The sequence below is a fragment of the Sturnus vulgaris genome, chromosome 20 (genome assembly GCF_052056855.1).
Source record: "Sturnus vulgaris isolate bStuVul1 chromosome 20, bStuVul1.hap1, whole genome shotgun sequence".
NCBI classification, from domain to species: Eukaryota; Metazoa; Chordata; class Aves; order Passeriformes; family Sturnidae; genus Sturnus; species Sturnus vulgaris.
In genome coordinates, this window is record NC_142262.1 from 256,438 (window position 1) to 280,537 (window position 24,100).

The 24,100-nt window shown below is 44.2% G+C and overlaps 1 protein-coding gene across 3 annotated transcripts in view; it reads right to left on the minus strand.

Moving 5' to 3' along the window:
• ASPSCR1 (ASPSCR1 tether for SLC2A4, UBX domain containing) overlaps positions 1–19,168 on the minus strand; it is a 35,119-nt gene extending 15,951 nt beyond the window's left edge. For 2 of the 3 annotated variants that reach the window (XM_014887495.2, XM_014887498.2), the window contains exons 1-12: positions 19,053–19,168; positions 18,915–18,970; positions 18,125–18,236; positions 14,338–14,438; positions 11,371–11,428; positions 10,493–10,566; positions 9,150–9,567; positions 4,575–4,714; positions 3,207–3,288; positions 2,271–2,337; positions 1,424–1,486; positions 1,081–1,133 (exon numbers count right to left, since the gene is read on the minus strand). In XM_014887495.2, coding sequence (XP_014742981.2) covers positions 1,081–1,133; positions 1,424–1,486; positions 2,271–2,337; positions 3,207–3,288; positions 4,575–4,714; positions 9,150–9,567; positions 10,493–10,566; positions 11,371–11,428; positions 14,338–14,438; positions 18,125–18,236; positions 18,915–18,970; positions 19,053–19,154 — 1,326 coding nt within the window. In that variant the 5' untranslated portion in view covers positions 19,155–19,168. The remainder of the gene's footprint in view (positions 1–1,080; positions 1,134–1,423; positions 1,487–2,270; positions 2,338–3,206; positions 3,289–4,574; positions 4,715–9,149; positions 9,568–10,492; positions 10,567–11,370; positions 11,429–14,337; positions 14,439–18,124; positions 18,237–18,914; positions 18,971–19,052) is intronic. The other variant, XM_088176608.1, reaches the window with a different exon arrangement.
• Between the last annotated feature and the right edge of the window lie 4,932 nt (positions 19,169–24,100).

Consider the following 24,100-nt stretch of genomic DNA (forward strand, 5'->3'; position numbering starts at 1 on the left):
TGAGAAAGAGAAAATAAAAGAACAGTACTGCAGGGCGGGGGAGGCAGGCAAGGGGTAAATGGAGGTAAGCAGAGGATTTAGAACATTATAGAAAACAAACCAAAGTTAACAAGGGAGACCAGAACCAGCATCAGAGGATCAACAGGAGGCAAATACAAGTCTGAACATTCAATCACCTAAAAGCATCTGCATGTGTATTTCTTCCACATGGCCTACTCAGGAAGTTGAGAAACTTGGAAAACTTCACTGCAAAAAACTTCCGAGGCATGCTAATCACTACCTAATTCACCACGCTGCCTGAAAATCCCTTGCTCTATCCCTCTCCCCACCCCAGCCCTTCTGCTCCCTCAGGGACATCAAACAAGAATTCTCACTGCTGCTGCGTGAGCCTTTACTCTGAAGGATGTCTGGTGCATCAATCTGGAATGGTCCATGCAGTTCTGAATGACAGAACATTTTAAACACAATGAGTTTGTTGCAAAGTCAGTGGCAAAATCACTCAAACACTCCTAACACGTGTGAACTACACAGCCAATATTCTCTGGCAAGGGACTTCCAAGACCACCTTATCTGACACTTGCAAAAAATCTCAAGGAATTTTAATTTGAAAACCTGTATTTCAGTATTTTCAGAGAAAAATTACACAAAGAGAAGGCATATTCCTCATTGTACATTGACTCTCACATAGTGATTTCAAAATGGTCAGATTTTTGTCTAATATGGCCTCTAGCTCCCACTGTAGAAATGGAAAACAGTTCTCTGTCCACATCGAGTCACATCCCTTACCATCCTAGTCCAGCTACAGAGCACACTCAGCTCAGCTCCTGCAATGTTCCAGGTTAAATACACGGAGTATGTACCAAACAATGCAGATCCCACCCCTGCCTATTGCTGCACAAGGTGGACCTCTTCTGGTGAAGAGCTTGTGCTCCAAAACACCTGGTTCCACTAGCCCTGGCTGAGCAGAAGCCTACTGGGATCACAGCATTATACAGCTTCCTTTAAAAGTAACTGAAGCCTGAGGAAGGGTTAAGGGGAGCATAAACCAGAGAAAATCAGAGTCCATGTGTGAGTCCTTACCTCAAACAGCGTCAGACTTTCATCGTTCAAGATGACTCTGGGAGGTGCAACAACTGAAGTTAAAAAACAAGTTATAAAACAGGACCACCTAGCAACCAGAACATCAAACACAGGTGTGGGAGGCATCCCTGCTCTCTGAAGGGCTGACACCTTCATATGCCCACAGAGGCTGCTTCTTAGGGAGAAGCATAACATGGCTAAGGGAGCAGGTTACATCTTCTCTGCACTGTGAAGCTGTGTTTTTGGAAAGGCATTCTTTCCCAGGTTATATCTCAGGCATCAACATCCCACAGCCAGAAACAGGCTTTGTAAAGTAAGGCCAAATATTACCAACAGCACTCACACAAGTAAAATGGCAACTCTGCATCGGCAAGGTGGCTTCTCACAAAGTCTCTCAAAATGCCAACTGTGGAAAAAGGAGAGAAAGGTTTGCTAAATTAAATTTGGTTCTTCAAATGCTGGGCAAGAAGGCTAACTTGTAACAGCATAAATGCCCTCTAGAAGGTATGGAGATTGCCTTTTCCTCCAAAAGTACACTGCTGCTATCACAAATTTCTTGTAGAAAAACAAACAAACAAAACAAATCACTTTGACATGCTGGTCCCTTGGAAAAATCTAAGGATGCCTACAAAATTATCAAAAATGTGCAGGTAACCATGGCTGGCAGCTGAGAATAAGAGGATCTCCAGTAGTAACAGTAAGAGTTACTCGGTGCATGGTCTGATTGCCTTTTGTGAACTGACCGAGCCATAAAGGTACATCCTCTCTTAGTACAGTTGCTAGAGATTTTTTTTCTCCTTCCTGCTTTTTGGGGTATGTTTTGGATTGGGGAAGGGGGTGGTGTTTTTCCCCCAAAAACGTTTTATGCATTAACAAAGAGGAAGTCTGCAAATGCAATCCCAGTAACACATCATTTAGACACAAACAAGGGATAGCAAGTGGGACAGCTTCCTGTCCACACAAGGACAAGTATTTTACCATCTCCACCAAGTAGCCCTTAGCTAACTAACTAGCCCAAAATATCTTAGTTCATTCAGGGGCCCTACAATGACAGGGCAACTACCTACTGCTGCTTTTTCGGAGCAGGTTTACTTTGCCAGGCAACAGAAAGAGCTGTTCAGACAGCTCTCTCCTGCCACGGTGGGAGCCACGAGTTACACTGCACAGGCTGAAGGGGTGATCAGTCTTACCAGTTTCAGTGGGATGGAAGAATCCCTGTAGAACATGGCGGTCTGGAAAACAAACTCTCAACACCACCTAAAGCAGAGACAAAGCCCATTAGGACAGTGGTTTATCACTGCTCTGTAACACCTGTCCTTGGCTTAGAATCTGCAAGTTGTTTTTTTTTTTTTTTTTTTAAATGGGGAGATCTAGGGTATTTACAGGAATAGAAGAGCAACCTGGCTAACAGTGCTGTGCAGCTTCTCAGAGAACAAGGGCTGTCTTGCTTCCAACGGGAGCATGAGAACTCATCTGTCAAAGCACTATGATGTAAAATGTAGCAGCACTTGCTCAGAGAGTAGGAGCTGCCTGTGGTAAATGATGCACAAACAACAAAGACAGTTCCTCGTGGACAGGTGCAGACAGTTTATTGGCATTCTAATGTGTCCACAGCAGTAGGAATGCTCCTGACATACCTCTGACCTTTGTACTTGCAGCTTGGTCAGAAAGCACTTCACCTGAGAACTGCACAAGGATCAGAGTTACAGAGTAAAATAAATCTAACTTGTAACATTGAATCATTTAACTTTCAATGAGATTCTAACAAAATGTCTACAGAGAGGAAGGCAGGAAGGCTCAGTCATACAGACTGATGGGTGCACAACAGAAAGGTTTTGAGACATCTGGAAGAGAACAGAGCAACTCTACTGCCTGTCACTCAACAGTGCCATATTACCATATTACCATATTACCATATTACCATATTACCATATTACCATATTACAGTACAGCTGCTTGCACATGGCACAACTGTTATGCAAGCCGCACAAATAATTAATAGGGATGGGAATTTGAAAAATCTTCATATAAGTAGCTTAAGGGCCTGTTGATCACAACTGAAACCCAAAGCACTCAATCCCCAAGTCTGGACTAGCCAAAAGGACTGGAAAACAAACAAATACTACCTTTGGGTAACGCACCAACTTCTCCTTCAGCTGGGACTCCCTCAAAGCCTTTGTCATCAGTGGAGCTTCTTCCAGGCGTTTCCTACAGACATGGGAAGAAGGCAAGTTGTCTGTAATTTTACAATGCATTTTTACTTTATTAAGCTAGCAGAAGACCCAACCAGGGCTGATGAGAGCTGTTCAACTGCTTGATGCATCTCTCACAGCATTATCCCCACCTCCTGAAACTACTGAGCATCAGCAACAGTACTAGTTTAAAACTAAGTTCATGACAGCAGATGCAAGAAAAGATCCTAAGAGGGCAGGAAAGTCTGCTTAGACTACTCAAGAAGAGATGGACTTATTAATCCAATAAAGCAGAGACTAGGGTTGGACATGATTACTCCACAGGGGCAGAAGAGCTACTGAACTTGAAAAACAATGCCAGCACAAAAAATTATGAAGTATTAGCAACAGGGGAAAAAAAAAAGTTTCAGATCATTCAAGAAATGTCATTGTAGACAGCTATTAAAAGGAACAGTGAGTACAAAATAAAAGTCTACTTGTATTTAAGAGGAAACAACGTAAGAAAATAATTCCATATTTTCCCGTAAGTAAAGAAATTAGCTTAGACCCAATAGAGCCCACGCTCAGCTCTAGTACCCCTTCTTTGTATCCGAGTAACTGATGTGTAACTTGCCTTTATTTTTATTGCTGGCTGTAAGGGGAAAGCATCAGCAAATTTGGAAATTGGGTCTTTTTTGGGGGGCCTGTATTCCAGTAATCCTCAACCAAATGACTCTACAATTGTACCACTAAATACTCCAGACCCACAAGCAGCAGAGCAATTTTCGGGCCATATTCTGTGTACTCAGTGGCCTGTGGGAAAAAAATCTAAGTTCAACTTGGACTTGGCTATAGCATAAAGGAGACTGTTTCACAGTCTTGGAGAGTTTTTGTAATGTTTAAAGGAATGTTTTGACCCACTTGAAACTAAATACATTCATGAAGTTAATTTATTTAAGGAACATACAGACAGCAAAATGCTGCTGTGACAGGAAGGCCAGTTTCTCTTCATCTGAGTTTCTACTGAAGTTTGATAAAGTAAAACCATGAATATTCGAAAGCAAGCTACCTGAACAGTGCAATACATTTTTAGTTCAGCTTTCTATAATTTCTACGTGTGTGTGTGACTATTCCAAACATTCTCAGGTCTTGACTTGTGGCTAAGTTGGTCTTTCTGATGAGGTCTAATAAAAGGTTAACTCAGTTACTTAGAATATAAGGTGTTTCTTACTGGCCAAAAATGCAACAACCTCTGTTGGTCACTGTCACTCTGCTCAACAACAGGGCACACAAAATCTCACTCACAGCAGAAAGGGAACTTGCCTCTCATTCTGCAGCTGTGCCAAACGTTTCCGTACATCATCCACTGTGACTTCAAAAAATTCATCAGGAAGCTCTTCTGGGCCATCAGGAAGTTGTTCCAGTAGGTCTAGGTGACATATAAGAGGCTCACGTTCTACAAGCTACAGAAAAAAAAAACAGCTTCAATTAGCTTTAAATGCATTGCTTTGTTTATCTTACCAGGTTCCTGAAAAAGAGCAGAAGGACAGTATTTGCAAACTGTCTTTTGACCTGTTGAGCTCTCCGAACTAAACCACTGTAGGGTTTCATTGCACACCTTTCAAAATTCTACCCTGGTTTCTGGTGGGCAGAAAGATCCCTTAAACAGTGAAACCCTTTGGTTTTGCACTTAGTAAGTAAACACTTCACCCTGAGATCAGCCTGTGCTGCAACAGGAGCATACAGATGCAGGAGAGCAGTTCTCTGTAGGCATCATCTGCAATAAAGGTACTTAATACATTTACAGGCAACTTTCCCTACATAGCAGAGCTGAGAGCAGGCACTCTGAGCTGCACACACACAGCCCTCTCACCTGCCCAGCAGGGCACAGAGAGCCTGGCTGCCTGCTGCCCCAGCCTGCAGGGCTCGGTGTCATGATGGCAAACCTTCCAGTGCAACTGGGCCTAGCCTAGAACTGTGGTTGCAGTTATGAAAAAACCAAACCAAAACAAGCCAATACCAAGACCCACGATCACCTAAAAAAAACAAATCAGAGCCCCAACCACTGAGATCAAGAGCATTTGCCATCTCTGCAGGCAGCATAATGGATCCCTCCTCAGGAAAGGTTCTGTGCTGGCTTCTCTCTCTTTTGCCCACAGCAGCAGCTGTGCCTGCATGTGAAAACAAACCATGAACAGAGTCAAGCATATGAGAGGCAGTTACACCTCCTGGCTCTCAAACAAGTCAAACTTTCTAAATTCCAAAACTGTTAGAAGGAACAAAGCTTGCAAACACAGAGAACAACATACTGAAGGCAACAAGAGATGCAGGGAGAACACAGCTCGTGGCTGAAAAGGCTCACAGAAGAAAAAATTTGGTAGTTAATCCAGCATTTCTTCCTAGTCAGCTGCCAGCTTAACAATGCCACAGGCTCTGTGAATGAACCCGCTGCCCATTTCTTCTCCCCTCAGACACTCTTTCCAATCCTAATTAACACCCAGATGTCCTTCCTCCATCCACTCACCCCTCCCCCAGGATCTGGCCACTTGAGAACAGGAGTCTTCTCAATTGTCTAAAGCACAACACAAATTACAAGGCAATGTTCACTCTACTTGTGGGCACTAAAGGGTAATTTGAGAAATTAAAAGATCGAGGTTGTGTGGGTGGGACCCTTGGCTACTTTTAGAAAGTTGAGCAGGGTCAGCCCTAACCAGCTGAGTAAAGGAGCCTGGCTCCAGCTTTCCCCAGCCCAGGGCGGGGTGGGGGTGCCAGTGCTGCGGGAGGGACCCCAAGTGCCCAGGACCATCTGCTGGGAAGCAGGTAGCACCGTGAGCCCGACCACTGCCCACTGATGCTCCAGTGAGGGCACATCTATGTCAGAGGGCAGAGGATAATTAATCAGGCCTCCCCAAGAACCCAGTGTACTTGAATCTCCTCAAACAGGCTTGAGTTTCATTTCATTCTAAACATGTAGTGAAAACAGAGGTCTTCCAAAAAAGCCCAAACCCAAGAGGAGGCATATCCCATGGCATGCTGTGAAGGGTGCTAGGGTACGATGGAGAGAACTCCAAAGTCTGCATTAGCAAATCCTAAAGTTACCATTTAGTATTGGCTCTCTGTCCTCTGAAACAAGGACTTTAGTTAATCCCAGCAGCAGTGGGATTCCACAGGGAAAGGGCCAGCTTGTCACTCAAATTATGGTGACGTTAATGGCATCTGCCAAGACATTGAGAATCAGAAGATGGCACAAGGCAGACATATATTCCAGTCCTAAGTGTTCACTCCTCTTCCTTGCTGTGGGCTCCAACAATTCTAAAGCATAGACAGAATCCAAAAATTAACCTCCCACAATGATTACAAAAGAGGCTCCAGGAATACTAACCCACCTCCCAGCCCACTGCAGTCGCAGTGTTTTCTGCAACTGTGATATAAGATAACCATCTCCTGTAGCAATAAATGGCCACCACACCAATATTCTACTTTCCATTATGCAAACTGGAGGAAAGCAAGCTGTGCATTTTGCTGTCCTACTTCTTCCAGGAGCAAAGACGCTATGCTAAGGTTTCCTTCCTTCTTCAAAGTCTGCTCTTCTACCAAAGCTGAAATGTCAGGCACTTTTCACCATGAGGCTGAAGCCGTGTGTTCACAGCAGCATCTACATAAGTGCAGCCTGTGTGACAAAGCCAGGTGTCAGGAAGAATGCAGTTCACTCTCTAGTCACCACCCTGGTACCGGGGAAGCAGGTAAGCTGAGGAAAGGTTTTATGATTTAAGTGAAATAGTGGTCATTGTGCTTTCCACAGCAGCAAGCTCTCCCGAGGGACACACTTCCTCCCCACCACCTCTGAGAGCTCTAATCTCATCGTGAATCTGGTTTAAAGTTACCTTCTAATAATTAGCATTCTGACATCAAAGCTTGCAGCTGTCTGTAAACCATCTTTAGCCCAAGAAACGAAGGGATGCCGGCACAGATTTTATCCAGCCTCTCTTTAGCTTCAAAAACCACACACAGGCAAAGCATTAATGGGAAGATTCTTTTACAAAAATGGACCTTTGATGTTTAAAAATAATTTGTTTTGTTTTGGGTTTTTTTCCCCAGGACTGAAAAAGGACAAAAAGCAGATGCCATGTGGCTAGCCCTACTTGGCTGTTGCCGCTGGGAGGAGAGTGGAAGATGGCAGGAGTGGAGGAGGGAACAAAATGTAATCAATCAGAAGCAAAAGTACCAGAGATCAAAGGGCTTGAAAGCAGCCGTCAAAATCACATGCTGTTTAACACAAGGACACAACTCCCCCAACAGAATCTGCAGCTGCTCTCAGAGTGGAAGGGCGGCTGGCTCCAGAAGTGGTTAGAACTGGACTGTGATTCTGAGAAAGACATCGGTTCATGTGAGTCCTTCACTCACCACCACGCAGCCCATGCCCAGAATGTGAAGCCAGTGAAATGGTGGAGTTCTGCCTCTCCCACCGGTGCACAGAGAAAGCAACAGGACTGGTGAAGGATACCACCACAAACTCTTGCACTTCTCCTCCCTTCCCACACACAACAGAAACTCCTCCTTTCCAACTCCCTCATAGACAAGAGCGCAGCTGAAGCAAGCAACACATGAGACTGGACAAATCACCCAGCCTACTGCTTAATTCTCCGTGTTAAGGGTCTGCTCCAAAAGGTTAAACAACACTGATTAGACAAACCCAAACATGTTTGTAATATACTGAAATATTCACCACTGCAGGTTGGCATGGCATCTTTCTGCTACTTGTGCTCCAGAGTCCTTCCAGGGACTGGCTTCTGTTCCTAAACAATTCAGAACTCATCAAAAATAGGCTGCAACCACAAAGAAGTCAACTAAGGTAGAGTCTCTACATCAACGTGAAAGCATCCACAGTATTGCTAAATTCCTCCTGGACTAAGCTCCCTTTGAAGCTCCCCAGGCATCCTTTCTTTCTACTTATAGCTTTCTATTGTTCAATCCTGGCTGGATCAGACCAGAGGAGATTCAAGCCTCCAACTCTAGGAGGTACCAAAGAGTTGGAAACAATAAAGGGGATCTCTGAACATGAAAGCCTGCCTCAGTGATGAGCCAAAGGTGCAAGAAAAGAGCTGCTCGCTGGGAATCCAGAATGGGAAACTCTCCGTGCATATTAGCAAGGAGTAAATTATTAACTGAATGGCTCCTGTACTTCATATTATGCTACTTGCCAGACATACCCAACCTTCCTGAAGGCATTTAATTCCATACAGCTGCCCTATAGAAAACACACTTCAGTGTCATTCCCAGGTCACTCTGGGATGCCATCACAGCACTTTTCAGCCATCAGTTCTGGTACCTCAACATGGGCTGAAGCGCTTTTAATTTTAACAGAGTTTTATTTCAGAGACAACAACGGTGAGATATGTAATCTGTCTTTCTGGGAAATAGTTAGAGAGAGGCAGACTATTTAAGAAGCAAGATATTTTACAGTAAGACAAAAAACACTTCTATAAACAAGGAGAAACACAAAAGGAAAAGGATGGAAGGCTTCTGCTTCATCTGCAATACTAAGAAAATTAAGTCACAGGGCTCAGGTAACAAAGTGGGCATTTGTTCATGATATCTGAGGCACTGAGGTGTAGGATCTTCTGGACTGTGACTTAAAAGAGCTGTATTGCCTCTATTTGAACTATTCAAAGATACCTAGATATTCAAAGTTTTGCCCGCCTCTGGTCAGCAAATTCTTAAACTCAAATCCTTCCTATTTCCTTTCTGAACTGTATGCCATCAAGGCACCCAATCCTGTCACATAGGGAAAAAGTCTTAAATCTAGAAACGTCTTTTTCCTCATGGGAGTGCAGACTCAGGCAAGGCAGGATAGAAAAAAAGCCTTGTTGCCCAAACTGCAAAGACATTTTCCCTTACCTGTTCTTGCTCCTTTCGCAGTTCTTGGCTGCTCTTAGACTTCTTTGGCTTAGAAGGGCCTCCAGGGCTGGAAAAAGTTGTTGGCAGCTTTGAAGGTGGTACAGCTACAGGAGAGTCCCCTAGATGCTTTCCATCTTCAGAAAAAGGGACAAATGGGGTAGGCTCAGGCTCTGGGGAGTGCCACAGCTCCTCCAAGCTAGCATCAGAATCTTTAATTGAGTCTTGCTTGTGTGTGCAGCTGCTTAAAGATACTGCCACATCCCTGTGCTCCAAGTCCTTTGGAAATGTGTTTGCTTGAGGTAGAGGCACATTCACTGCTTCTTCCATAGAGCCTGGCCTCACTGTTGGCTCATTACAAGGCACCGTGGCACCCACAACTTCCTCCCCACTAGATGAACTGCATTTCTTCATGACAACTCTTCAAGAAGACACCAAAAGGAAGAAAAATAAAGTGAAATTTAAGTGAATTTAAGTGAAATAGTGGTCATTGTGCTTTCCACAGCAGCAAGCTCCCCCTAAGGACACACTTCCTCCCCACCACCTCTGGGAGCTTTAATCTCATGGTGAATCCGGTTTAAAGTTATCTTCTAATAATTAACATTAACCCTAAGAGTACTGCCTTCCCTATTCTTAACATGTCCATGACACAAAGACAACAGCTGACTCAAATACACCCTCATTTCACAACTTTCTTCTTCCAGATGCTTACAGAGAACATGCTCCAGTTGCTGTGAAGCATGAAGTAAAGGGTCAGGGGGTTGTGCAAAACAACAGAACAGGGACCCACTCCTCTGGAAGAAAACTGCCTTCCAGAGGAAAATAGCAGTCAGTGGTAAAGCATAGCTTCTAATCACTCCTGCCTTCTGTATATACTGCAAACAGCTGGCCAGGAGATCACAGAAAGGTTGCCCCTGTCCCAAACTCACATCCCAACAGCCAGCAGGGCCTGCAGGGGCTGGGAGTTAAGTAACTGAGATCCAGAGCAGAGAAGAAGAATGAAGTGGTAGCTGATTGCCCTCGCAGAAAGACTTTTAACTTTAAATTGTCTGTTCCACTCAAAGGAGGAAGAAAGGAAAAAAAAAAAAAAGTAACAAACAAACAAGCTCTTTTAATCTGCACATGACTGGTCAGTACCAGCATCTGCTGCTGTGCGAAGCACATCTGGGCAGCAGTCTGAGATAAACAGGCAAATGCAATAATTTCTGAGTGCTGTAATGTTTTAGCTTGGTGTCTTTTTTTGAGACTTTTTTTTCCTTTGTCTTTCTTTTGGTATCTGAAACAAAATAAATTCATCACCAGAGTGGAAATGGAAAATAAAGAGGCCAAACTTTGCTTCTCCTAACCTGACAATGGCATTGCCTCCAATCAGGCCAAGTGATTTCAGTGTTGTCTTCTCCAGGGCATCTTTTCCTGATATCTGCAACAAAACCAGAGGAGAGTAATTATGGCCTCTGATTCCCCAGGAAAGCATGTAAAGTTCTTTATAGAAAGAAGCCTGTGTCCGAAGAAACACTACACAACACAAGAAACAGGTGAAAACACACTCCTGCAGTTGGAAATCAGACCTGAATCCATCTGTATCAACCTGTACTGTTTTACCAAATTCACAGCTTATTAAATCATCTCAATGGAAGATGACCTACATATATTTTCATCCCATAAACACGTCCAAGTGGGATCCAACTACAGCAAAGCTACTTTTATGTCAGAAGTTAAAGGAAAGGCAACATCTCAGAGCTGCAAGACAGATGATTTCCTTACATACACCTCCTATCCATCTGTAATGACCTATTCCAGAATAAAGACGATCTGTCCACAGAGGTCAGTGGGAAGTAAAGGGGACAGCTAGGGAAAGTGAATTCCATAATATCCACATACAAAATATTTAACAAAACATTAATAGCAAAAGATCAAAACACAGAAAAGCAAATATTTATTAAAATGAAAACACTGTTTTGACTCAAGCTTTAAAAGAAGTTGGAAAGAAAAACACAAATAGGTCATTGAGCTCATTTTATGGGCTCAGAGGTCTCAACGGCGCAAGGCTACGTTCCAAGAGAGCTTTTTTCCATACAGACACGTCATGCTTTGAAAAGACCAACATTTTTCTACTTCCCCTCTCAAGAAAGTTCAAAAGAAACACTTTCCAGTCTGGAAAGCAGAGCTAAGTTTTCTTATGTTTTAGGGACATGAGACAGTTTAGAGGTCTTTGCTGCCTTACCTCATCTCGCATGTAAATACAGACTGGAGACAATTCACCATGCTGTTCCATCAACTCCCTGCAAGAAAGAGCAAAACTCTGCAGCATCTGCAGAACAGCCAAGCCCCTCCAAAACCAGCGCAGAGTAACAGCACAAAGTGAAATCAGCTGGCAGCACTGTCCTCCATGTTTCTCCACCAATAACCACTACACAGTTCACAGGATCACTACTAGACATTAGGTAAACAATTTGCTTCAATGCAAACACAGGCTAAAAGTTTAAAAACAAATAAATAATCAAAGTAAATTCGGAAATTAGCTGATCTTACTAGATAAATTTAAGCTCATCACTGTTCATGTGCCTCAGTACCCAATCTGAAACATTACTTAGTTATATTTGCTCTTTTTAATCCAAGTTTAAAAATTCATTACAGTTTACACTGAACTTTCACTAGGGAAAAGTCCATTTCTTTTCATGTATGCACAGCAACAAACAAAATTAAATACTGCTCTAAAGCAGATCAACTAAGGACAAGAAACTTGCCTGTCTTAGTATCATTTTTTAAAAAGAAAAGAGAAAGTAAACAAACAAAAACAAAGCACATAAACTTCCAGATTCTGGGAACCATGAAAAAAGTAAAGCCAAATGAAAGACTGGCCCTGCAGACAAAGTGAAAATCAACCCATATTTAAGCATTTCAGTGATGTTGGACACCTATGAGTAATGATGCAAACTCTGACAGCCCATCTGCAGAGGAAGACAGAAGTGAAGGACCCTTTGCATGGAGATGGGGAAAAAACAGAGAGATGCTACTCTTTCCATTTTCCTCTAGATAAGCCTGAGATATCCTCTATCTCATTTTTATATCAAAGATATCTCATTTATATCAATAATATATCAATAATATCTCATATTATCCTCTAGATAATTCTGAGGATTTCCAGTAAAAGAGAACCTTTATTATATATTCACTTGATCAAATACAAAAGACAGGCAGGGAAAGGACAATCACAGCCTATCACAGCAAGTCTCAGTTTTCATCCAGCCAAGACAACGTGCAACTGCTCTATGGACAGCAGCCCATAAAACTGCTGAAGCTGTGAGGCAGGCAGAGTGGGAGACAGAAATGCAGGCTTCTTGCTCGTAGGGCAGACAACACTGTGCCCTCAACCAGCCTCTGCAGCACAGACTCCATGCAAAGATCCCCAGAGACTTATTTTTGTCTAACTCTTGGAAGCAGCAGACTCCTCCTCCAGCTGCTGCTAATCCATTACATGCACCCACTGAGGCAAGCACACACATCAAACATACTGTCCTCTCTTTGATGTGCTGCTCTTCAGAAGGGGAACGGCAAGCAGATTAGATTCCTTCATGTAGTGATCTGACAGGGCCTGTAAACATCTTGTGCAAGGACTGCTGCACGCTGAGAGGAGGAGCAGCCTCACAATAGCTTCCAGACCTTCTTCAGACCCAATTAGCAAAGATGGATGCTGGAAACCCAGGGGAAATTCCAGTGGATTTAGAATACTTCCCCTCACGCACTTAGAGCAGCTGAGCATTCCAGGAAAACATCTCCAGTTGAAAAGTCCAAGGAAGGATTCAGCAAACATCAACAACTAGCTGACTAGTTAGTCAACTGAATCAAAACACACTGAACAGCAACACAGCCCATTAAACCCATACTGATGGCCGTAGAGCCAGCTTGTTCTGTGACTAAATCACACACAGCACCTTTCCTGCTTGTTGAACTTAATCAAGATTGCAAAGTCCATCCAAACATCTGAACTCAGCTTCCAGAGGGCAGAAAAGAGCAGCTGTGCTCTGAAGTTATGAATGCTTAGCACACTGCAGCAGTTAGAAGCTTAAGAGCAACATGTATGTTAAACAGTAGTATGACAATAACCTGCAACCAGTAAAACCACTTCAAAAGAGCAAAATTATATGAAAAGCTCAAATTTTAAAGCAAAGAAACAATTAACTAATACGTGATAAAGCCACAAAAAGGTTATTTGTCACTGTCAATATTACCACCTCCCACCAGTCTAGCAGTCCCCAAAATGCAACAGGCACTCTTCTCCTGACAGAGGGCACAGAGGGTGTAGAAAGGAACAAGAGGAGACTTAAAACACGCAGGAAAATTATACCTACCTCTTTCCTCAATTAAAAGAAAAATATTTTTTTTATCTCTAGCATTTACATGAATACTGTTCATTTACTTATGAATAAATGTCACATTGTAGACCTAGTCCATGATTAAAAACAGATTGGCTATCACAGCTTAAAGGCTTCCTCTTCCAAATCATGAAAAACAGAAAAGAAGTGCCTTTCTTCGAGAAAAGTTCATTAGCTTGACATTTCAAAACAATACAGGGTTTGTAAAATCAAAACTAAAGACAAGAGGTAGCACTCAATGTAGACTGGACTAAAATAGTAAGATTTCTAACCGAGGTACATACTCAATAAATGTAGAATCAGAAATTCTTCCATTTAAACAGGATCTAATCAGTCCTTTGAAGATTCCACATTAACCTACCGAGAGCTCCAGATTTCCTTGAAGAACCTGCACAACAGCAAGCTTCAAAAGCAACAGCAACCCATAAGAAAGAACCCCTGCTCTACAGGGAACTGCAGCACAGAAATACTGGGGATCAAGATCATCCAGGCTTGACACACACATCTCTAGCAGTAACTTGACTTCAAACAGGTTTGTGTAAAAGGAAGGTAGTGCAACATATTCCAGTATCTTCACAGCTTTAGCAGTTTGTTACCAGTTTATGCCCTGAATTAGGAGTAGTAGTCTTGGGTTAAAAAACAATAATAAAACTATGGATTGTCAAATCTGAAAGAGCAAGAAAAACGCAAACATCTCTGTTATAAAGGAGAAATCACAATCAAATGAATGCAAATTCTACAAATCTGAAGGATTAGCTGGGTCACTGTAACAAGTAATTAGTGGCATGCAAGTATTTTCTCATTGCATTGCTCACCTGATCTTTGCAAAATGATTGAGAAGTTCCCACAAGGTCTGTTGGCAGAGGAAGGTGTCTTGCAAACGGGAGCCATCATCGAGTTGTAATGCTATCCGAACCTATAAGAACACCACAATGAATTCATCTGAAAATTGAATGAAAACTTATTTTTCTTCACAACTTTTCAAAATATCTCAGTGCTTCTTGTTCATCCGTGCAGGTATTCCAGCCTGAATTCCTGTTTGTTGGGATGGATGGCTCCTGAGCAGGGGGGAGGCCATCCTGAAATACTAACCAGCTTTCATGGGCCCCTCTCCCCTGCCATATCTTGAACTGGAACATACTCAGAGAAAAGTCAAATACTGTGCCATTGTTAGCAACAGAGGTGTTCTGTTTTATACCAGATGAAACTTTACAGTAAGGGTCTTCACAGCTACATAAAACAAATTCCCATAATCCAGACATAACTGATGCAGCTGTACCATCTAAAACACCAACACAGAGCTCTGTCCACTTAAGCATCATTTTGCAGAACAACTTCCCTGGGACAAAACAGCTCACGTGCATATCCACACACAGAAACAACGAACACAGTGCCCATCTACTCCTGCCTTACTGAAGAACTAAACAACTGTCACCAGTCCAAAGAAATTATGTTTGTAACTTGCAACTCACTAATGCTTCCTAACCACCACATTTTTACATACAATTTAAGAGTGAAGTAACAAAAATCTTAACAATAACTCCAGTCGTTAAATTATCGAGTTCTTGAACACATGCAGAAAAAGATAAGGGCCAGTTAGCTGCCGATTTTAACAAGTCTTTTCCAACCTGGCATGCAAACATCCACATATATTACCAAAGTCAGAAAGACTTTAGAAAATTGCTTCCCTACCTCTCCCCAACAAACAAAACAAAACAAAATCCAAGGCATTTCTAAAGTGAACATAGGCTGGGGTCAGTCCTGAAGAACTTCCAACTCCTGATTGTCCCAACAGAAAAGTTTAGCAGCTAACCAAGAGATAAGAGAATGGCAGAGCACTTCAGGTGTTATCTTTACCTTTTAGAGAATATTCAGCCTTTTTCAAAATGCCTAACTCTTCAGTTTTCCCAATTAGTTCACCTGTCTAAAGAAAAAGCATACAAAGTCCTGTAGCCACTAGATAGAACCTGGTTTCTCCAGTCACCTTTAGTTTTCAGAAGACCACAAAAACTGGCCTTATTCCAAAGCCTGAGAAGGACATTAGCCCCAGATAGCCAAAGCCACTTTCTTTCATTCTGTGTTTTCATGTACCCCTAGTAACACTCTCAGTGCAGCCTCTGAGTGCAAGGCGTGTGTGCAAACATGAGGGCAGGGGCTACAGAGAGCTGGGAAAGAGACATCACACATTCCAGTAATCCACACTGTGATTTCCATGGAGGAATAAGTTCGTCATCTGCCTTGGCTCCCACCAGTCCTCACAGGACTGCAAATGCTGATCTGCTGGAGACAGGAATTTTTCTACATAAAGGAAACAGTGGCATCTTTAATAATGAGCTGACAGTACAATGTCGTTTCATCCCACCACTAACACAACCTCCTGGTTTCTCTGACATGGAAGACAAGCCTTAGATTATTCTCAGCTACAGCAGTGATGACAGCTGACATCACCATTCTGTAAGAATCCAGCCCAGAAATTCAGACTACCAGTTGCATCAGTTTTTGGGAAACAGTTCAAAGCTAAACATGTCACGAAGTCCTATTCAGTCCATTAGAAAAGTCTCTTCGAAAACCCCAGGTGCTATATAAAATAAGAGACCAGTGATAATTATAATCTAAGTTTACAAACATTTAAACAAGAGCAGAAAACACCAGAGCTCTACTGATGATGCTCCTGCCTCACCTGCCATCAAAAGGAATTTGTTCCATTTTTCACTGAACAACCGTCTTACAGGAAACGATGTTTTTCACATGCAAAGGCAAATCCAAAAGCTTTCTATTTTAAGACATCAGATTTGCTGAACAAACTCATGATTTATCAAAACCTGTACTCTGTCTCTAGGGTAACTGCTGTCACTACAGGAAAGCACACCTACTTCCACACACATAATCTTAATAGAACATACAATAACTAAAGGCACAGAATCAAATTCATCCCAACATTACTGCAGCCAGCTGGCATGACTGAGTGGTCATCTGAACTGCCACTACACCCCAGTCACAGTCATCTGGCTGTTAAAAAATCCCGTTTTTAAACACATACTCCTTGTGGCAGGGGATTGTTTTTAGTCAGTTGTTCTGTACAAAGTCTTTTCTTATACTGTGAAATTCTCCCAAGTAAAATCTGCTCAAGTTCGTGGGGTAGGGACTCTGTTTAGACTCCACTCTTCACATGTGCATTTGCTGCATCTTCTTACCTTCACGACACAGCAACGAGCACTCCCAGGGAAGCCTCACTTCTGTAGATTGTTCTGCTGAACTGCAACTAAATAGTAACAACTTACACTTCTATTTGCTCTTATCTTTGGTGATCTATAACCCCTCTCCTAACGTGAATACTCCTTCTTGCCCTTTCTCGCAATATAACTTCAGGAGAAAAAAAAAAATCTTTGTTTTTCTCCAGTACCTCTCAAACTGGATGCAAATGTCAGGTAGTGATCACTGCACCATTTCAAGAGAAACACTTTTCTCTGGAAGACAAACTCCATTCCACCGCAACATTTCACTGAAAATTTTAAGCAGATGCTACTGGTTTGTGGTATTTTTTTTATGTAAGGACATCATTTGAAGCACAAATGTCTTTCTACCCCCAAATCAGAAAAAAGGCATTAATGCCAAAACTAGGAACACGGAGGTTTTTAAGGAGAAAAACATCAGGGACCCCCAAAACTATGTTACACAGTGAACTAAAGCAGTGACTCCAAAGCTTTCTCACACCACAAAGTTCCCTTTTCAACGTATCAGTTTCTCTGTGTGACAGCTAGAGCAACTGCCTATAACAAACACCACTAACACTGCTTGGCTGACAGACATTAAGAGATCAGCACCAAGAAACCTGAAACTTACATGAAAATTGAAAAACTTCCTATGAAGGACGTTTTTGTTAACTTCCTATGAGGAAATTAATAAATAGCAAGATGACTGTTAGTGATAGACAAATTTCCATTCCAAGGCTACTTAGGTAAGACCACACATCATTTTTACAACATCAAAGTTCACACTCAGTAACACCTATGCATCACCTGAAAAGTTAGGCCTATGGCCAGAGGGATATGTAGAATAGATTTTTACTCTCTTAAAAGTGGCCATAATTTCTAGAGAAAACAGCATCTGTAAGCCCTTTGCAAATTATACTAAATAGGGACGTTTGCCCACTGATGAACACAGAACATGTCACGAAAGACTCTAAAGCTGTGTAAACACACCAATGCTGGGAAAGCAGCAAAAGAGGATTCTGTAAGAACCTGAGATTTAGTGAAAATCCAGAGCGGGACAGGGCAACTGCAACAGAAATTAGGAAAGGGAACTCAATTAGTCATCACTGGTGTTTAACTTCTTAGACATCCATGACCACTAGCTTTTCAGCTCCCCAAACCATCCCACTCTCCTTCAGCACAGCTGGTACCCCATGCTCATGCAGACTCTAAGCAATGACTTTCAGCTACTTAATTACCATTTTCGACTGCACTGCAACCAGTCTTTAGCTGGTCTCTCACATAGGCTTTGGCCGTGTCAGCCTGTGCTTTTGATCATGAGATCTGATGGGATCATATCAGCACAACTGGTAACTGAACAAATCAGGTCACATTGCGTAAATTAACATACCGTGGCTCCAGCTCCTGCTCTGTTGGAGACCGGTACCATCTCCAGTTTGGCATTGTTGGGCAGCCTAGCAAATCTCCACTGCAAAGACAGGTCCAAAACATTTCTCTGAAACCTGAAGGAGAGAAGAGCCTATGAGCAATACAAAGTCCAGGTATTGTGCAAGAGAATTCCCAGGAGGCCGACTAAAAGCCACAGAACATGATTCAATAATGAACAACTAGCAATTGTAAAAGCATCATCAACAAAAGCTATTGTGCACACCAAAACAGCTGCAGTTTGTAGAGGTCGCAGAGAAGATACACAAATCTGCGTTCCTCCTCTAAAGGTTTTTAAGAGATAAACAGCAACTAACTACATAACCAAGCCTGGTTAAATCCCAATGTACTCATGTACTTTTTTTTTTTTTTTTTTTTTTTTAGTGCTACTCAGACAAATGAGCTCTCAAGTGAGACACCATAAAAGCAGAGGGTCAAACGCCCACGTGAGAAGGGAGACAGGCGTAGCTGGTCTGTGGCCTAGATGAGGTACACGCGTGGGTGTTCGGTGGAGAGACATGGGGCCTCGGCTCTGTCCCAGCAGCGAAAGGAACGTGGCACTGGGACACGGGGACGAACCGACCCGACCAGAGCTCAGTGTGTGCCGCGGGCCCTCGCACTCCCACCGCCCGCCGCGGGCTCCGCCAGGCCCCGGGCACCCCGCGGACGGGGCGCGGGCTCCGGCAGCGCCCGGCCCGGCGCGGAGAACGGCCGCAGGCAGCCGGACCCGGGTCCGGCCCCACGGTGACACTCACTTGAGGCCGTACTCGCCAGGGCTGCCACCCTGCTTCCTGCAGACCTCCTCGAGGACCTGCGGAAAGAAGAGAGGCGTCACGCCGGCCTGAGGCCTTGCCACCGTTTTCCCCTCGGCCCCCTCCCCGCCGCGGACCCACCTGGAGCAGGACCGTGCCGGGCCCCACCCGCACCGTGACCCGCCGCCCGCTGGGCGCCAACACCGACACCGCGGCGCCGCCCCCGCCCGCCGCCGCCGCCATCTTCCCGTGCCGTGCCAGCCCCGCGCGGCCGGGGCGGAGCCGGCCCGAGGCCGGCCTGCTGCGGGCCCGCCCCGCCGCGCCCGGACCGCACCGCACCGCGGGGAGCACGACGGGGGCACCGGCCCGGCCCGGCCCGGCGGCTGCGGAAGCGAGCCTGAGCGAGCCGTCGCGGACGAGTCCCGGCCTGGCGCAGCCGGCTCGCGGCGGGACGGGCAGGCGGCTCTGAGGCCGGGGCGGAGCGGTTCGCCCGCGGCGGGCGCCGAGTGCGGTTCGCTGGGCACGAGGGGGGCTGGCGGCGGCGGCAGCGGCCCTTGCACAGGGCAGACGGTGGGCGGCTCGGGCTGCTCCCCCCGGTGCTGGGCGGGGGCTACCCCCGGCCCTGCCCGCTGGGCCGAGGTGGGGGCGGCTCCGGAGCCGCTGCCGTCTCGCAGCTCCGTGGGGAACGGGAGGGGAGCCAGCCACACGTCCCGCTGTGTTGTCCCTTGGGTTTCCAGTGTCGGGATCAGGCACCTCCTCAAGGGAAATAAAACATTCTCTCCTTGTACCGAGACCCTAGCCGGCAGCGCAGGCGGAGACCCCGAAGCGAGGGCGGGCCGGCCCGGGCATCCCCAGGCAGCGCCGGGGACCAGAAATCCCTTGGGATGAAGGATTCGTGTCTCTCTCCCAAGCAGTGACACCGAAAATCCCTGCGTGTGCAGGGAAGGTTCTCCTGGGCCAAATAACAGCCCTGGCGGAACGCCGCATGTCACAGGGGAACGGGGAGCATCCTGCCGTGTACCCAGTGCCACAGGAGTGTCCGGGCGGTGTCAAAATCAGGGCGCCGTTGGTCAGACAAAGCACAGCATCCTGCTGCCCCCGAAAGCCATTTCTTCTGAGGAAAAAAAAAAAAAAAAAAAAAAAGTTTGTTTGGAACCTCGTGGTCAGTGCTGCAAACTCAGATGGTCAGGAGAGAAGGCTGCAGCCAAGGAACAGAAATTATCATACATTTCACAACACACAATTTCCCAGAGACTTAATTTCATTTATGGGTTTCCCCTTCAGTCTCAGCATGGCCTCTGCATCAAAGGCGCTCTCAGATTCGATGACAGTCTGTTTAGTTTGCTATCATAAAACCAAACCAAAACAAAACAACTCACCAAAAAAACCCACAAAACAACAAAAAAAACAAAACCAAAACTTTTAGTCTGAGTAACCACTGGAATTTATTTAGCCTAAGTTGTAACCACATGCCAAATACTTTCTTTTTTCTCTACTTCTTCTATATTTATCCTATATGTTAAGCTTAAGTCTCCACCTCTACCCCCAGCACCCACAAAAATGTCTGGTTTACTTGGCTTATAAAGAGAAAGATCTTTTTAAGGAAAGACACTTTCATAAAAGATAATGCTTGTGTTTACTATATCAGCAGTGTCAGAGAAGGGAGAAAAATGGGAATTTTAATGATGGAGAGACCCTCGCTTATGCATGTGGATTCCTAAGTCCATCCAATACCGTAACTGTTCAGTGAGATGCAGAAATAGTAATAAAGGATGTCCAGGTGTAAAATGTTTCAAACAATGCTTAAAAACGTCTTTACATTTTGTTCATTCCATTGGGCAGTATCATTGCTATCATATTTATAGAGCTACAGTGTCCAGGATATATAGTTTTCTACCTTTTCAATTGCCTTTTCCTGTAAATATACATGAAGACGTGAGAGGACTTAAGGGCTGAAAGCTGACACACTTGTCTAAAAAAGGGTGCAACAACTATCTGATATTCAAGTACTTCTTAGTCTTTAAAATGGGGAGATCTAAAGCTCTGCAACTATCTCACACATAATGAAGATATGCCATTCTTCCACTAATTAATACTTTTTCTGGAGAAGAATAAGCAATTAAGATGACTTTGTTAACTGCAGTGACTATTGCCTTGCTCAGGCAGAGCAGCCATTCCAACCTGAAAGACACATTTTGGGTTTCATAGTCCAAAACACTGGTCTCATTTCTGGATGGGTGTAGCTCCTATTTGATGTCTAAAGCAGGCAGCTGTTTCCTTTTTTGCATCTGGAAGTGACACATCCCTTAAAGAAATGTTGCTCCTTTAAAAAAGAACTAATGTAATTTGAGCTAAACATTTCCAAGTTGTGGGATTAGAGGTGATTCTGGTTATTAATAGTATGTCATAATCACAGAGTTGCATGGAGGTGAAGGGTCACATTTCATATCCAGAGCCACTTCTAATCTCAAATATTTATCTGAAATTAGAAGCATCAGGAGAGAAATGGGGGAGGTGACTACAACCTGGAGTCCATTAAAGAAAGAGGAACTCATTTGGGAATGGCTGAAAACAGCCTTATGTCTGATTTCTGCCACTGTCAGGCTGGAGGATGCCTGCAAATCTACCAGGTGAGTCCCAGACAAACATCCTCCAAAATTTTGTCTTAAATTGCATTTCTTTGGTAATTACAGTGAACACACCGCAGAATGACCTTTCCTAATCCCATTTTTCAGGCAGCTAGTGCTTTGCATTTAATACACAGCCCTGGAACTGTGTGCTTCTGCATTGTCACAGGCATACATAAGTCACAGGGAGTAACATATATTTGCTTTTTCATAAAACAGCAAAACCTCACCTGGTTTTATTTTTTATTCTTTCAAAACGAACAGAAAATTAGCTGTGAACATCTAGAAATATGCAGTAGCAATGATGCAGAACAAGCTGCTTATCACAGTAACTATAATCCTGGGGTGTTTTCTGCTGCCTGTACCGACATCACTGACCACAGAGTGTCCTGGGGATGTTCAAGAGATGGTTCCTACCAGAGCATCACCCAGCATGGCACATCTGTACCCAGGCGTTAAGAGGGCTCTACAGCTCTCCTGGAGTTCCTTACAACCCCTGGCCTCAGGGTCAGAGCAGGTAGCAGTAGCATGACTGTGTGAAGGCAGGATTCTGTTGGTGAGTAGTGCTGTGTGGGGTAACTTACGCACAAGGCAAGACCCAAGCAACGAGCCAGGGAGCTTGGTCTGAGCCAGGGCTGCAGGGTGGCTCAAATCAGGAATGAGAGGAGCCCATGAAGGGGGACCATACCTGTGGTATGAGCCCTTACACAGGACTCAGGTGTTACCCTCTTGGTTCCTGGGTTTCCTTGGGAAACACCTAAGGGCCAAGTGCTGGGGCTGCCTTAGTCCTGGCAGGGTACGAGGGAATTCAGAACTGTCTCATAAGCTTTTGTACAGCACAGTCCAATATACTGAACATATAGGGACATATCTTGGGACACAGTGGAACACATTATGCAGGGCATTTCACTTTCAAGAGTATTAAATAAAAACAGTATCTCCCATAACATTATTCCGAATCATTAAAAGTCTCCTGTTTGCCTCCTATGTGCCTCACTCCTACCAATAAAAATGCCAAATCTCCAGTGCCTGGAGCAGGACTCCAATTCTTTCAGCGTTCTCGGAGCTTCTTTTTGTACTGAGGCCAATCTATTCAGTGTAGGGAGGCACTTATCAAAAGACTAAAACTCAGTGAACCTCTCGTGCTGAAGTATTATAAAATTATCTAAAATCTGTGTTACTTTGATGTTCACTCAAATTCAGTATGCCAAGGAGTTGAACGGTACCAGATTTACATGTTTAGAAATCAGAAAGGCTGTTGTACCAGATCTACAGCCTTACACTCTTCCTCATAGCCCCTTGTTCAGCCACGAAAAGCAATACAACATTTTAGTGAGCTTTGGAAGGGTAGCAAGGGTGCCCTGAATAAACCCTTCCCTGAGTGACCCGAATCAGAGGTCAGAAAGCTGAAGAGGGCTCAGCAAAGCCAAGCCAGGCAAAATTTAGATTTCTTTGCTTCACTTCTTAGGACAAAGACCTGCAACTTTAACATGCATTCCTCTCTGCCATAAGATGCCTCCCTGGTGCATCATAATGCGCCAGCTGGTTACCAAGCAAGGCATTACAGAGTGCAGGAACTCAGCCCTCCGTGGAGAGAAAGAGCAGGGACACCAGGAGGAATGCAAGCCTGGCAACAAGAGGCACAGCAGCCTCACTGTGAAGGATGGAGTTCAACAATCTTACCCCTTCTGGTTTCTTGCTGTACCTAGTGGACTGTGAGGTCCTGAAGTTGTTTATGCCATATTCTCCAGGGATTCTGGAGCACTCTGAGGAGTTACTGCTTCAGACTTTGCACTAAAAGTGACCAGTTTCCAGAGGAAGCTCTGCTCAGGCTGACTGACGAGTTCTTTGACTTGCTATAACTAGTCTCAGAAATTGCTCGGACCTGGCACTGACAGCAAGGAAGGGAGGTTTAGGCCAGTGCAGAGAAAGATACAATGATGCAGAAATATAGGAGCAAAAACTTGTCAGGGGGTGAACGTAGTGCACTTGAGGAGGTGCACGGTCAATTGAGTAGCTTTTCTTGGCTTTAAAGATACTGTTGCCAGTATTAGCACTTAAATAAAACATTTGGGAGTAAAAATCTGAGTGAGAACAGAGCAAGAACTGAGAGTACATAAGAGTAACTGAAAGATAAAAAACCCAACATGGCAAGCAAACCAAAACCACATGCTACGTGTGTAGGAAACAGAGCTGTGCCTACATTCACAAAGTCCAAACACAGTAAGGTAAAAAATGTAGTTGCAGCAGTTGGACAGCCGTAATTTCAGCCTGACAAAAAAACCTTCCACGTGCTATTTTAAGATTATACTATTTTCACCTTTTCTAATCCCAGATAGATTATATTTCCTAGTAAAGACAATCTTCCTGCTCCTTTCTGGAGGGCTGGTGAGAAGCGTGAGTTGTCCTACTTCCTATCTAAACGAATTATTCAAAGTGTACGATTTTCTCTGGTTTTCCTGGGTTTTTAACTCCGAGGGGCTCTGCGATAAGGCCATTTCCAGAGAACTCTCTCTCTCTCTCTCTCTCTCAGATGACCGGCACTCTGGCGACAACACGGCT